General features: G+C 36.8%; 1 protein-coding gene across 1 annotated transcript in view; it reads left to right on the forward strand.

The window, feature by feature from the left end:
- UVRAG (UV radiation resistance associated) overlaps nt 1–15,307 on the forward strand; it is a 296,412-nt gene that overhangs the window by 23,648 nt on the left and 257,457 nt on the right. The window contains exon 2 of the mRNA XM_019449868.2: nt 8,966–9,083. Coding sequence (XP_019305413.1) covers nt 8,966–9,083 — 118 coding nt within the window. The remainder of the gene's footprint in view (nt 1–8,965; nt 9,084–15,307) is intronic.

Below are 15,307 nucleotides of genomic sequence, written 5' to 3' on the forward strand. Positions count from 1 at the left end.
GAGAGGTTACCATGGTTAAGAGATTGTGAACAAACAAACAAGAACATGAAGAGAATCGATATGCCATGAAGAAGTTAAAATAATTTTTTCTCTGTCTCTTTATAGAATAAGCTGGCACCCCTTGATCTGTATCATTCAGGGTATATAGTAATATTTCTTCATGCAAACATTTAAAATTTCATGTTCTTTTGTGTTCCATATTAGCACTTCTTAAAAAATGGATACATAGTTTTCCATTGTATGAATGTACCACAATTTAAGAGTGATTATTAAATTTTTGCTTTTAGAGCCAATATCAGAATAAGCATGTTTGCATGCATTTTTTGACTTGTGGAATTGCTTAGTCAAATATTATATACAGTTTAAAATTTAGTAATTATGGCTATATTGCCCTCCCTCTAAGTTGAACCAGTTTCTGTTTCCTCTAGCATAATTTTCCTTACTTCTATCAACTGTGACAAAGACTAAATAGGTTATTTAATCAGATAGATCTCTTCATTTTCTATTGCTAGGTAAGAAGAAAAATTTAGTGGCATAAAGCATCATCATCATTTATTTTGCTTGTAATTCAGCAGTTTGGTTTGGTCATGGTGGGAACAGCTTGACTCTACTTGATGTCATTTCTGGTGGCTCAAAGGCTGGGGGCTGACATGGTCACTTACAAGTCTGGCTATAGCTGGGATCTCACTCAAGGCTGTGGAGAAGAACTATGAAGTCCTTTTCACATAGCTGCTTGCTGTCCTTGCATTCGGGTGACTGGGTTCTAAGAAAGAAGATTCTAAGAGAACTAGATAATTTTATGATTTGGCCTTAGAAGTCATGCAGTCTAATTTCTACCATAGTCGCAGGCCTTCCCACGTGGAAGGGAGAGGGAACATAGGTCCCATTTTTTAATGGAGGGGTGGCAATATCACATTGTAACAGGGCATGTGGAATGTGATGTATTGGTACAACCATTGTTTGGAAACTGTTTGGAAACTAGTCTGCCATAAGGTGGAGTGATTGTTGTGCATATCTTAATTATGAGTGTGATTACACATCTCTTCATATGTTTATTGACCATTTCCATGTCTTTTTCTGTGGTCTGCCTTTTTATATCCTTGGCCCCCTTTTCTATTGGGCTATAGATTATTGATTCTATTATTGCTTTATAAAAGCTCTTGTAGACTAAGCAAATTAGACTCAAAATTTGTTTTGAAGATATCTCTGTAGAAGTCATAAAAGGTGTGTACGGGATGGTTATTTAGTTTGGTGATGGTCGGGACACGTGGGGTGGCTATATTTAAGAACCATAGTACTTTTATTTTTGAAGCAAGGGTTACAGACAGGGAAGGAAGGGTGAATGGGAGCCATGTCCTCCTCCTGTTGGCCATCAGCCTCCCTGAGTCACTCTACAGCAGTGATGAGGAACAAGATCAAAGACACATTAGTTCTCTTTGGTCATTATTATACCTCAGAAGTCAGAACATTTTAGATGCCTGCAAGGAATGGCGAAACTTGGGAGGAATATAGCACCCCAGTGACCTATTTCACTACCGAAAATTGCTTTGGATTTCTATTCGTTCTGGGATGTGATTTGACTGTTTTTAAAGCTGTGCTGTTGCCCATGTTGAGGTTCAAAATTGTATCAACAAAAATGGATTGACCTGCCAGCAATGATTATTTTCTAAAACATGGGGATGGTTAACAAAATGAGACATTTCTTTGTAACTTGCCACTAAATTAGAATGTTACTCTTTTTGTATGGAACCACAAAAGGCCCGGAATAGCCAAAGTAATTTTGAAGAAGAAGACCAAAGCAGGAGGCATCACAATCCCAGACTTTAGCCTCTACTACAAAGCTGTAACCATCAAGACAGCATGGTATTGGCACAAAAACAGACACATAGACCAATGGAATAGAATAGAAACCCCAGAACTAGACCCACAAACGTATGGCCAACTAATCTTTGACAAAGCAGGAAAGAACATCCAATGGAAAAAAGACAGTCTCTTTAACAAATGGTGCTGGGAGAACTGGACAGCGACATGCAGAAGGTTGAAACTAGACCACTTTCTCACACCATTCACAAAAATAAACTCAAAATGGATAAAGGACCTGAATGTGAGATAGGAAACCATCAAAACCCTAGAGGAGAAAGCAGGAAAAGACCTCTCTGACCTCATTCGTAGCAATTTCTTACTTGACACATCCCCAAAGGCAAAGGAATTAAAAGCAAAAATGAACTACTGGGACGTCATGAAGATAAAAAGCTTCTGCACAGCAAAGAAAACAACCAACAAAACTAAAAGGCAACCAATGGAATGGGAAAAGATCTTTGCAAATGACATATCAGACAAAGGGCTAGTATCCAGAATCTATAAAGAGCTCACCAAACTCCACACCCGAAAAACAAATAATCCAGTGAAAAAATGGGCAGAAAACATGAATAGACACTTCTCTAAAGAAGACATCCGATGGCCAACAGGCACATGAAAAGATGCTCAACGTCGCTCCTCATCAGGGAAATACAAATCAAAACCACACTCAGATATTACCTCACGCCAGTCAGAGTGGCCAGAATGAACAAATCAGGAGACTATAGATGCTGGAGAGGATGTGGAGAAACGGGAACCCTCTTGCACTGTTGGTGGGAATGCAAATTGGTGCAGCCCCTCTGGAAAACAGTGTGGACGTTCCTCAAAAAATTAAAAATAGACCTACCCTATGACCCAGCAGTAGCACTGCTAGGAATTTACCCAAGGGATACAGGAGTACTGATGCATAGGGGCACTTGTACCCCAATGTTTATAGCAGCACTCTCAACAATAGCCAAAGTATGGAAAGAGCCTAAATGTCCATCAGCTGATGAATGGATAAAGAAATTGTGTTTTATATACACAATGGAGTACTACGTGGCAATGAGAAAGAATGAAATGTGGCCCTTTGTAGCAACGTGGATGGAACTGGAGAGTGTTATGCTAAGTGAAATAAGCCATACAGAGAAAGACAGATACCATATGTTTTCACTCTTATGTGGATCCTGAGAAACTTAACAGAAACCCATGGGGGAGGGGAAGGAAAAATAAAAAGAGGTTAGAGTGGGAGAGAGCCAAAGCATAAGAGACTCTTAAAAACTGAGAACAAACTGAGGGTTGATGGCAGGGTGGGAGGGAGGGGAGGGTGGGTGATGGGTATTGAGGAGGGCACCTTTTGGGATGAGTACTGGGTGTTGTATGGAAACCAATTTGACAATAAATTTCATATATTGAAAAAAAAAGAATGTTACTCTTTATCTATTAATCTGTTATGGGGTAAATTCTAAGTAAAAAATCACAGTATAAATCTCCCTAGTTGTAATCTTTGACCGTTTTATAGGGTCTTGGCTCGTGGTTGTCATTGTAGTTCTCATTTTAGGTATGGTTTGATCCAGAGACTTCAATTGTCAGCAGGACCTGAATGTCACGTGTCTTATTTTGCTCTCTTCCTTGTTGGTTTCATTCTTCAGTTTCACTGTGATGCAAAGACAGCTGCCAGCATCTCTAACCCTATATTCTTCCAGATTCAGGGCCAGTGGGGGGGGGGGGGAACCTCTCAAAAATTTAATGTAATTTCTGAGTCTTTCAGTTGTCCTAATTAAGTCATATGTCATGGTCAGGGGGATGAAATGTGCTGATTGGCATGATCTGAGTCATCATGTGAATATCCTTGGAGTTGGAAGAGAGTTAATTCTACAGGAAGGGTATAGATTGATAGTAGGGGAGAGGGGTTCTGTAAAGGAAAATCTGCACTTTTATTTGGCCTTGTTTTAATCAAATAGGTGCTGAGCATGACAAAACAAGCAAAAAATACACACACAAAAAGCTTTTCTTTAGACTACTGTTAGGTTTTGAAGCAGTTTTCTAACAGCGTTAGTAGTATTAACAAGAGAAACAACCATTATAGGTTCTTTAGAGGCACCAGTTACAGTCAGGACTAATGAGTAATTCTTATTCTTTTTTTTTACTATAAAGCAAACATTTCAAATCTACAATACCTGCCACTTAGGAATTTATATCTGAAAGATTTGTTAAAATGTTAAGGGATTTGGGGCAACACTGGTCTTTTCCTCACCACCAGCATCTCGGATAGTAGAGTTGTGCTCCAGTTACATCTATCAATCCTCGAAATCAAAGCTGAATAGATTTTAATTTTATATGTTAGTGAATGTTTTCAATGTCTATACAGGATGTTTTATAGATCAAGTTTCAAGGATTTTAAGCCATGTTAATTCCAGTTTAAAGATTAAAATCTGTTCAGCTTTAGTTTTAGAAGTGGATGTTTTTAGAGCACAACTTTGTTGCCAACCTACCGCTGAAGAATGATACGCAAAGTGTTTTATAACCATGAAGGCATAGAACATTTGACAAAGTTTAAGGAGATTGCTGATAAAGAAAACTGCATAGGATGTTACCATAAAGAATAATTCAAAAGTCTGTGTAAATTTTAATTACTCAGAATATTTATATTTTCCTGAGATGCTTGACATAATTTAGATCATAAGACGGATTTGATTTTTAACTGTCTTTAGGTGGGCCATTTGAAGAGAAAGTCTGATGTTTAATTCTATTTAGCCAAGCTCAAAAGGAGTGTATTTATGCTTATTGGTGCCACCAGGCCATGAACTACCACTAGGCTGTAAAGTCTAGAGCAATTGAATGTAGGTGAGTCTTGAGGATTTGCTGTAGTAGAATCATTGCTAAGGCTTTACCCCACTTTCAGTTCTTAGTTCTGTATTTTCTCGCTGTCTGGTGGGTGGGTGTCAGGATCTAAGGTTTCCAGGCCACTGAGGACTATTGCAAGGCCTGTGCCATACCAAGACATTCTTCACTGGGTTAATTCACTGGGGAATTATGAATTCAATCAAAAAACACTGTGTGCCTGCTATTTGCTAGGTAGTCATCTAGATGCCGGAGATACAACTATAAATAAAATAGTTTTTTCCTCTTAGAATTTATATTATTGTTGGGGAAGATAGACAAATATCTGGAACTAACCCTATTTCTACGTTTTGCAAGTATAGCTCTTATGGGGGAACTGAAGGCAAGAAAGGATCCTTTAAGTCACTCTGATTTTTTCAATACTTTAATACAATATTGGATCATAGGGTAATAGTTTGGGTGAAGGTAGATGATATATCCTAAAACTTGTGGTAATTTTTGGTATTGCTATTATACTTTGGACTAAGTTTAGTTGAGTTTAAACTTTTTCTTATTTATTTCTTGAGTATGTAAGACACTTATACGGTACAGAAGTCAAAACTATGTAAACAAGTATCAGGGAAGTCTTGCTTTTCTCTGTATTCCCTTCAGCTTGCTCTCACCCCCATAGGTAACCATTTTTACGAGTTTCTGGCTTAACCTTCCAGTGTTTCATTTAAATTGCATGAAGTCTTAGGGGGAGGAGAGGAAGACAGAAGGGGGGTGGGGACTAAAGGGAGGAGGTGAATGGTGGGAATGGAGAAGAGCTCCACTTACATAGTGCTTGTGAATGTTGTCTTACTGGTGGTCTTTTTGTCCTACTTACCCACCTCCTAAGTCTGAAAAAGGCAATAGCTTAAAAAAAAAAAAAACCACTTTATTTTGGACTAATTTTAAATTTATAGAAAAGTTGCAAAAATAATACAGAGAATCGCCTTCATTCAGTTTCCCCTAATGTTAACATTAGGGGAATAATAAGCAGCTTTATGATAAAATTGGAATGAATGTCATTAAAGAGGAAGCCAAGACAAAGGGCATAAGAGGGTTCATGTGTACATTTACTGCCTTTTCACCAAGATGACATCAATATTTTACTCATAAATGGTTAATTTCCTTTGTCTGTTCTAGCTACTGGGAGCATCTTGTAGTTTAATCATGGTGTAATAAGAATACTTACCTACTGCTTTTGAAATAAATAAAATAAGGGAAAAGGTAAAAAGTTGTACAACCCAAAGTCAGTGCTTTATAGTTGGTTAATTTGTGGAAGAGTTTTTGTTGTTGTTGTTGTAAATCTTCTTATAAAATGCTGCGATGTAGTCAGTTCTGTTTTATCTGTGTGAGTGGAGGGAAGCTTGGAAACAATACTGATACCTTGGGTGAATGTTTGTAGACTCCATTACTGATTTTAGAATCTAGAGCTTGGAGTCAGAAGGCGTCTTGAAGCTGGTTTTGCCAACTTCCTAGATAGTGGAAAGATCTCTTCACCAATATCTATGTATCCACTGTAGATTCAGTCTCTGTCCAAGCCTTGCACATTGCTTTGTAAAGCAGTCTGTTCCGTTATTATTATTTTGTCATACAATTATTCTCTTGAGTTGAAGGATAGATCATTGCTTGCTCTGTCCCCTATAGCAATAGGGGAGTGTAAAGACCAAGTTGTATCAGTTATAATTATAAATACACACACACACACACACACATATGTGTGTGTGTGTGTGTGTGTGTGTGTGTGTATACATGTATGTATGTATATATATACACACACACATATATAGGAGATAGTGTATGGTATATACCTACGTATATAGGTATAACCCCTTTGCTTTCCTCTGCCTTCTTTCTTCCTTCTTTTGAGATATCCTGCTCATTTATTATTTACTGTTTTATATTTGGTTTTGTAGGAATGTTGGGATAAAGAGATGAATCACAATAATGAGTAAAACCTAACCTCATGGGGTTGTTATGAGGGTTAAATAAGATCATATGTATGGGGGCGCCTGGGTGGCTCAGTTGGTTAAGCGTCCGACTTCGGCTCAGGTCACGATCTCATGGTCCGTGAGTTTGAGCCCCGTGTCGGGCTCTGGGCTGATGGCTCAGAGCCTGGAGCCTGCTTCCGATTCTGTGTCTCCCTCTCTCCCTGCCCCTCCCCATTCATGCTCTGTCTCTCTCTGTCTCAAAAATAAATAAAAACGTTAAAAAAAAATTAAAAAAAAAAAAGATCATATGTGTGAAGTGTTTAGCACAGTGCATGGCACATGGTAAGCATTTAATAAGTGCTGATAGTGTAGTGATGGTAATTGTCTCTGTCATCAAGTCTTTTCCTCCTAGATTAATAGGGAAGATAACTAACCAATGACTTTTAAGACTAGATTGAATGATATAAGTGCTCTAGGAGAGAAGCAGCCAAGTTCTTATTTATTTAAATAAAGGAGCAACTAATTTCAGTTAGAGACTCAGGAAGGAGGAATCTTTTCTCCTAAACTAGAAATGGGATCTCCTTTAAGAAAATGGATTTTAGATCGACGGGGCTAGAATTAACAAAAGCCTGGAGCTAGGAACGTGCATTATCTTTTTCATGGGATCTTAAGCATTCATGTGTGACTGAGGGGTTGGCTATGTGGAAGATCTAGTCTAAAATAAGGATAGGATGTGGAGAGGTCAGATTGTATAGGGCTTTGAAAGCAATATGGAAAGTTTGTACTTCATTCTAGAGAGACTTTGGGTAATATTTTCAGGTCTTCGAACAGAAGATCAAGATTGCAATCTTACAGCAAAATAGATGTGGTTATTGTATATAGGTAACTAGTGGTTCCTGTTAATTTAAAATCTTGAGTGAGAGGGCTAATAAAAAATATATAGGAGGAGATAGTTGCTGTAATCCAGGGTATGAAATGGAAACCACTGGCAGATTGTAGAAAAATGAGTCTTTTAGAGTAAGCCCTAGGAACTTTTCATAAATATATTTGGGGCTTTTCATACTTAGAGGATTAAACCAATTTATTAGACAATAACCTTCCCTATTAAAGAATCTTAATCGCTAGATTGGGAGAAAAGATTAGGTTGGTATGTGCATGGAAAGAAAGAACTGCACTTTTCTGGCTGGCTGCGCATGTAATTGAAGATGGTCTTACCTTAGTAGATTGGGCTGTCTTTCAGCCTGAAGGGAGAGCTGTAAGCATTTTTTAAAACTGAGCACTTGGGGCGCCTGGGTAGCTCAGTTGGTTAAGTGTCTGACAGCTCAGGTCATGATCTCACGGTTTGTGAGTTCGAGCCCTGCATCGGGCTCTCTGCTGACAGCTCAGAGCCTGGTGCCTGCTTCAGATTCTGTGTCTCCCCCTTTCTCTGCCCCTCCTTTGCTCATGCTCTGTGTCTCTCTGTCTCTCAATAATAAATAAATATTAAAAAAAAAAGTTAAAAAATAAAACTGAGCACTTGATTTCTGTTTTTAAGTCTGAAAATAATTATCTGAGAGGGAACTAGCCTTTGGGAATGAATCTGATGGGCACAGACTTGAGCATTGCCAACGTCTTCTGTTTTTGGCATGCTATTACTTGGCTGTCTGTTAACTTCCAGTTTTGTTGATTTCTACCGTTGCTTATGGAGCATTTGCCTTTTCAACACTTGGGGCTCCAAATGATTTGTGCATCTTAGTTGGAGAAGTTGTTGGGAAGGAGGCCTGATCAGGAAAGAGATTGGGTGGCTGTTGGTCAGGTGAGGATTTAATTTCAGCTCACAACAGTTGGGTTATTGGCTGGCTGGAGTGACCAGTGAGTTGTGTTTTGGCTAAGCATCTTTTCCTGGTCGTACAGCTGATCTGGCATCTAGACTGAACAAGCAGCTGGGGTATATGTATGTAAAAACTGCTTGTCTGTTGGTATGAGATGGACTTGCATGTCTCCGGTATCCTTCCGAAGGGAAGAAAACAAATTACTACTTGGTTTATGTTCCAGGAAATACTAATGCTCTTTACAGGTGAGTAGCACTTATATAACATTTATGCTTTTTGAAAATATCTTATATCTGTTGTCATTTCATGCTCACAACAACCCCATAAAGGAGATGGGGCAGGTATAATTCCTATTTGACAGAGTGGATACTAAATCATAAATAAGAGACTGGGTTAAGGTTGCTGGGTTAACAAATAAATGGGATAGCTTAACTGTATTTCATTTTTGGATTGTAACTTTCAGAAAGTTTTATGAGGAAAAAACTGAACATGTCCCTCTTTTTTGTTGTTAATTTTTAGCGGCGTCTTAGACACCTTCGGAACATTGCTGCCCGGAATATTGTTAATAGAAACGGCCATCAGCTCCTTGACACCTACTTCACACTTCACTTGTGTAATACCGAAAAGATATACAAAGGTAAGAGAATCTGTGGACTTGCCCACAGATTGTTACATCTCATTTTTATTCTTTTGTAATACAAGTGAGTGACAGTGCCCTCGCTTTGCTGTTATTGCTTATTGGGAAGCAAAATTGTCATACTGTCTGAAAATATTTAATGAGCAGTAGTTACATATATCATATATAAAAGAAACAGGGCTTTTGGGTAGTTCTTAAATTGATAAATTTATCATTTATTTATGCATGTTAGCTATTAATGTTTTTATTCTAGTTGGTATCATTAAAATATACTATATGAGTCTAGCATACAGTACTAATTTTGTTTTCTTTAAAATATAATTGTTGAAATATTATGGTAAAATTAGGACCAGTTTGTGTCTTCTCATATCGGTAATTCCTTGTGTATATATGGCGTCATTTTTAGAAGAATGCCATGGTTTCCTTGAATTCATTTGTACCTATTGTACTGTGGACTGCTCCATAAGTGACAATTCTGAGAGTAGACCAAATATTTGATTCAAAATCACAAGCACCTTTTGAATACGTATTGGATGAAAGGTACTTGGATATAATCCATTGACCTATGTTGCATGGTAGAAGAGAACAAGCACGGTGTATGACAGGAATATTGGATTAGGATTGCAAATACATGCATAGTAGGTCTAGCTCAGCCATTTACTAGCTGTGTGACATTGGACAAAGATCATGTCTTTTTGAACCGCACTTTTCCCATTTGTAAAGTGGAGATGATGCCTTATGAAATTGGCAAGACAGATATTTGTGAGGAACAACTGAGATAAGGTGATAACACTTGGTAAGATGTGATTGAAGGTCTATTTATATTAACAAAAAGTAGCGTTATTTTAATTAGAGGTACTAAAGGCTTATTTGAATTTTGTCCTCTGGCAAAGAAAGATGAAAAATTCAAACAATGTCTTATCTTTTTGGTTTTAATTACTTTTAAAAACCATTATTAAAACCGTAGTCATTTAACACCTTTTTTTATTTTTTGTTTTTTAATTTCAATACCAGTATATGCTCATTAGGAGATTCAGTCAGGAATTACATAGGGTAGCACAACGCAAATAGCGTTAAAATAATTTTTAAGGGTGAGAAAATAGCATTGTGTAACGTAAACCACCACAATGTAAATAGCATTAAAACAATTTTTAAGGGTGAGAAAAAAGACTCTAAATTCTGCCGTTGTCATATAATTTTATTTCATTCTTACTTTTCATTGTAAATATTGCATTTCTAAAAAACAGTTATATTAATCTGAATGATTAATGCTAGCTACTATAACAAATACCACAAATCTCAGTGGCATAACATAATACATTTCTTACACTAAGTCCAATGCAGGTGTTCTTTATCAGGCATGGTATTGGTAGTTGTCCTCTAAGTGGTGACTCAGGTATCCAGGCTTCTTCTATTTTGGAATGCTGCTATCATCAATACATGACTTGGGGCATGGCAAGAGAGGAGGATCATTTGAGGGAGATTTTTATAACAGAAATGTTCCCCATAAATTCCATCATATTCCATTGGCCATAAATCAGTAGTGTAGTCCTTTTTAGATGAAGAAAGGACTGGGATATGTTGTCTTCCTATGTGTCCAGAAGGAAGAGGGAACAGTTTGGTTATTATTTGTCCTAGGGGTATAAGCATTTTTTCAGACCTTAATACATTTGGTCTCCTGCTCACTAACTGGTTTTATCATTAGCAATATATGACAATGTCAGAGCGTTTAAAATTTTTGATATGTTTCTATATAATTAGTCCTTGATTATCTTCATGAAATTTATATGTTCTTGGTCCAGTGTTCTCTTTGATAAGAGTAATTCACATAGTACTTAGCACATTTTAGGTATTTGGTGATTTGTAATGTTAACAATTGTAGTAGTTTTTTTTTTTTTTTTTTAAACGTTTATTATTGAGAGACAGAGAGACACAGAGCATGAGCAGGGGAGGGGCCGAGAGATGGAGAGACACAGAATCCGAAGCAGGCTCCAGGCTCTGAGCTGTCAGCACAGAGACCGATGCGGGGCTCGAACCCACAAACTGCGAGATCATGACCTGAGCTGAAGTTGGATGCTTAACCGACTGAGCCACCCAGGCACCCCCCCCCCTTTTTTTTTTTTTAACAATTGTAGTAGTTTCTAAGAAGAGAGTAGTCATGGGTCTGGTTGATGACCATCTTGCAAAAAAGTTGTCTAAGAGATGCCATGGAAACAAAATTACTTTTTTTTTCCTTCTAGCTCAGATTACACCTTGAGTTTAGAAGTTAAAAGTTCCCTCAATGAAATGCTCATTCTCATAGTTAGGGAATAGCTGGTATAGACCACAGGGGGGTCTCTGTTAGTGGTGGAGTCTGTCACTAATTGGCAAGTCCCTTGGCTAGGACATTTAGTTCCTCTTGTGAGCTTTGCTTAATTTATCCCTAAAATAAGTGAACTGATAATTCTGAGAGTTAATGCCTACTCCAAAATGTCATAGTTAAATGAAGTCTATCTATGGTCCTCTTTTGGGTGCATAAGTCGGACTTTATAACTTTTAACTACCATAGGAGGAACTGGGAAGCTCTTTCCTTAGGAAGCCTAGTTAATCCACCTTACCTCATTGGACCTCTGATGACAAGCCCAGATATTCATTTCATGATCATTATGTGGCCCTCAGTGTAGGATGCCATGATAGAGGGCCATTTGGTTCTTCTCACAAAACCACTTGTACCACCTGTTTAGTGGCATCATTTCTTAGTTTTAAAAGAAAGGTTTTTTTGTTTTTTTTTTTACGGGGGAGAATATTTGAAATACTGATTTCTAAGTTATTCTTTTATTTTGGCTGAATTCACAGCAGATCCTAAGAAGTTATGTGTGAGATTTTTTGACTTTTGGCATCTTTTAGTGCTCTTGGGAGATTGCCTACTTTTTAGGTAGTTCAAATCATCACATCCCCAAAGAACAAAGCCTTGTGTTAATGGATGAAGAGCTAGGTTCTAATTGTGATTCCCTCTTAAACTTGGAATTTTTATAAAATCAATTTTGTTCTTTAGACATAGTTCTTTTTTCACCCACAAAATGTTGAGTGCCTGTCCTCTCCTGGAATGCCAGCCAGCTATTTTGAATACATCAGAAGATTAACTCTATATAATCCAGAAGATTTTAGGTTAGTTTTGTTCACTGCACTTGGAACAAGGCTTGGCACATAGTAAACCCTCGTATATTTTTTTCATTTAATTGTTTGAATAGCTAATGCAGTCATGGTTCAAAATATATATAAAGGCTTAAACTCTTTCTTTCACCTGTCCCATTCCCTAGTTTCTTACCCCAGCCTAAAAACTACTGTTCTACATTTCTTGTTTCTCTTTTCTGAGATTCTTTATGCAAATACAACTAAAAATAGTACGAAACTACATATATTTCTGTGCTTTCCATTTTTCACCTAAAATGTCTTAGACATTTTTCCATATTGGTTCATAGAGAGCTTCCGTAATTTTTTTTTCTGAATATTTTTGCATTGAATAGATGTACCAGAATTTATTTAACTGGCCTCTGTTGGTGGGCATTTAGGTGGTTCTTGTCATATGCACAGTACTGCTTTGACTAACTTCATAAGTACATTATTTTGTATGAGTGCTAGTTTAGCTATGGGGTAAATTTCCAAGAAGTGGAAGTACAAAGAATGCGTACTTATAGTTTTGGTAGATATTGCAAAATTGTCTTTGTTTACATTCCCACTTGGTATGTATGAGTGGCTTTTCCCTTACAGGCTCACCAATAGACTGTGCAATCAAACTTTTGAATTTCTGCCGATCTGATAGGTGAAAAATAATTTTATAGTAAACTTTAAGTTTGTATTCCTCCTTTATGAGTGAGGTTGAGGTACTAAAAAAAGCATTTGTTGAATGAATGGAATGCTGCATAACAGCCAAAACATGCCATTGAAACCATGCTCTACATTCTCTAATTGCTTTGTTTTTGTTTTTGTTTTTTTAGGTCTTACTTAGCATGGATAGAGAAGCATTTGTATCTAATCGTCCCTTTCATGTAGAAATAGGTCTTGGATGACTTGAAAATTTACTTGTCGAATAGTTTTGCTTAAATTGAGTTAATAAAAATTAATAGAACTGTGTTAATAAAAATTATAGTTTATAAAGTATTTTTGATTCGCTATTTCATTTGAGCCTCACAGTAACCTTGTTATCGTCCATGTGTCATTGTCCTTTGAAAGGTGAAGGAACCATGTGGCCCAAAAGGTTAATTGACTTGTCCAGGATAAAGCTGATAGGTAGATTGGGGATTGGAACTATATTTTGGCTCTGAATTCTCCTCCATTCACTATTATGTTTTGCATCATGCTGCTAATTTTATTGAAACTATTTTAGGTGTAACAGAATGGTGAACAGTGTAGGCCCATGTTAGACATTGCCCTGTACTCCATGATTTTGTATGTGGCTTTTTTGTTGACCTCTCTCCATTTAAATTAGCAAGCCTGTTTTGAAGGTCTAATGGAGAAAGCCTATTGTTTAGTTTCTTTTATACATATATTTCATCAGCAAAGTTTTGGAAGAAATAGTGATACTCCTCTTAGAGCTAAAGATATTTATTTTGGGAACTGTTTAATTTAGATACTTTGCAGATTAAATTGAGGAATTCTCTCTAAAGAAAAGAGGAATATCTTTTTTTCCCATTGATTTTAAAGTAGTACATGCTTGCAATAAATTCAAACAATACAAAAATAAATTAAGTATAACATGAAAGTACTTTGTAATAAAAAAACATTTTTAAGCCCTTTTAGTTTTTCCCCCTAAAAATAAACATGCTACACATAAAGTAGAATACACCCACCCACCCACACACACACACACACACACACACACCTACACACATAAACTTTTATAGTTAATTTATGGTTGGAGTAATTGATTAATCATATGGGAAAAATGAAAAGAATGATACTTAGGGTTGTCTAATGTTGGGATTTTCACAAGTAAGGTTGTAAATTGGTACAGTACTTTTAGAGAACAACATGGTAATATCTATTAAACACAAACTATTTTTCCTTTAATCTTGCATTTTACTTCTAATTGTTTATCTTATAGATTCAAGGGTCTAGAATATATATCTCTAAATGATTGTTTATTTATAACTTACTTGAAATATCTAAAAATTACCAGTAACCTGAATGTTCATCAGTAGAGGGGTCCTTTTAAAAACAATTAGAATAATCCCTTTTCTTTTTCTTTCTTTAAATGTTCATTTATTTTTGAGAGAGAGAGAGAGAGAGCGAGCAGGGGAGGGACAGAGAGAGAGGGAAACAACAGAATCTGAAGTTTCAGGCTCTGAGCTGTCAGCATAGAGCCCGACATGGGGCTTGAACTCATGAACCGCGAGATCATGACCGGAGCCAAAGTCAGACGCTTGACTGACTGAGCACCCAGGCACCCCAGAATTATTCCTTTTCTTATTTTAAATAATTTTTCAAAATAGAAAAATAGAAACCGCCAAGTAGAAAAAGTTAGCAGCCTAATTCTATCACCTAAGATAAACATTACTAACATAATTATAAAAATTTGGATCCTGTTGTAAATTTTATTTTGGAACTTTTTCCCCTACTTAATACATTGTGACTATCTCTCCACGGAGTAAAATAATCATCCTTATCTTTTTAATTTTTTTTAAGAAAGACAAACCTACAGTAATATAAGCAGTATATCAAGAAGTGCTTTAACCAGAGCTTGCCCGTTGGAGTTTTATGTGTGCATAGGCCTGCTATCCATTTATTGCCTGACTAGTCCTAAGCTTCAGTCATGGACTTCTTTGGCATGTTTCACTATATTTGAGTTTCATCTATAATGTTGCATACTTTATATGTTTAAGTTCCTTATTTTTAAACTTATGTCTAAGTAAAATTGTTCATTTAATTACGAAATATTTATTGAGTGTCTGCTCTGTGCCAGGAATGGTTTTACGTGCTGAGGAGACAGCAGTTGTACAAAACAATTGCTCCTGTCCTTTCAGAGCTTACAGTTAGGGGTTGATGAATATATGAAACATAAATTCAAATACGTAAGAAAAAAGTAAGTGTGTCCGTGTATCACCTAAAATCATCTCAAGTACCAGTGGTATGTGCATCACGCCTGGGAAATTTCTCTAATAGCAACACAAGGATACCAGGGTCCTTGTAAGCTCTTGAGAGACAGAGCATCACAATGGTGACTTCAGCAGGGTCAGAAGAGGCGA

This window comes from Panthera pardus, unplaced genomic scaffold (genome assembly GCF_024362965.1).
Source record: "Panthera pardus isolate Hobbes unplaced genomic scaffold, ASM2436296v1 HiC_scaffold_12, whole genome shotgun sequence".
NCBI classification, from domain to species: Eukaryota; Metazoa; Chordata; class Mammalia; order Carnivora; family Felidae; genus Panthera; species Panthera pardus.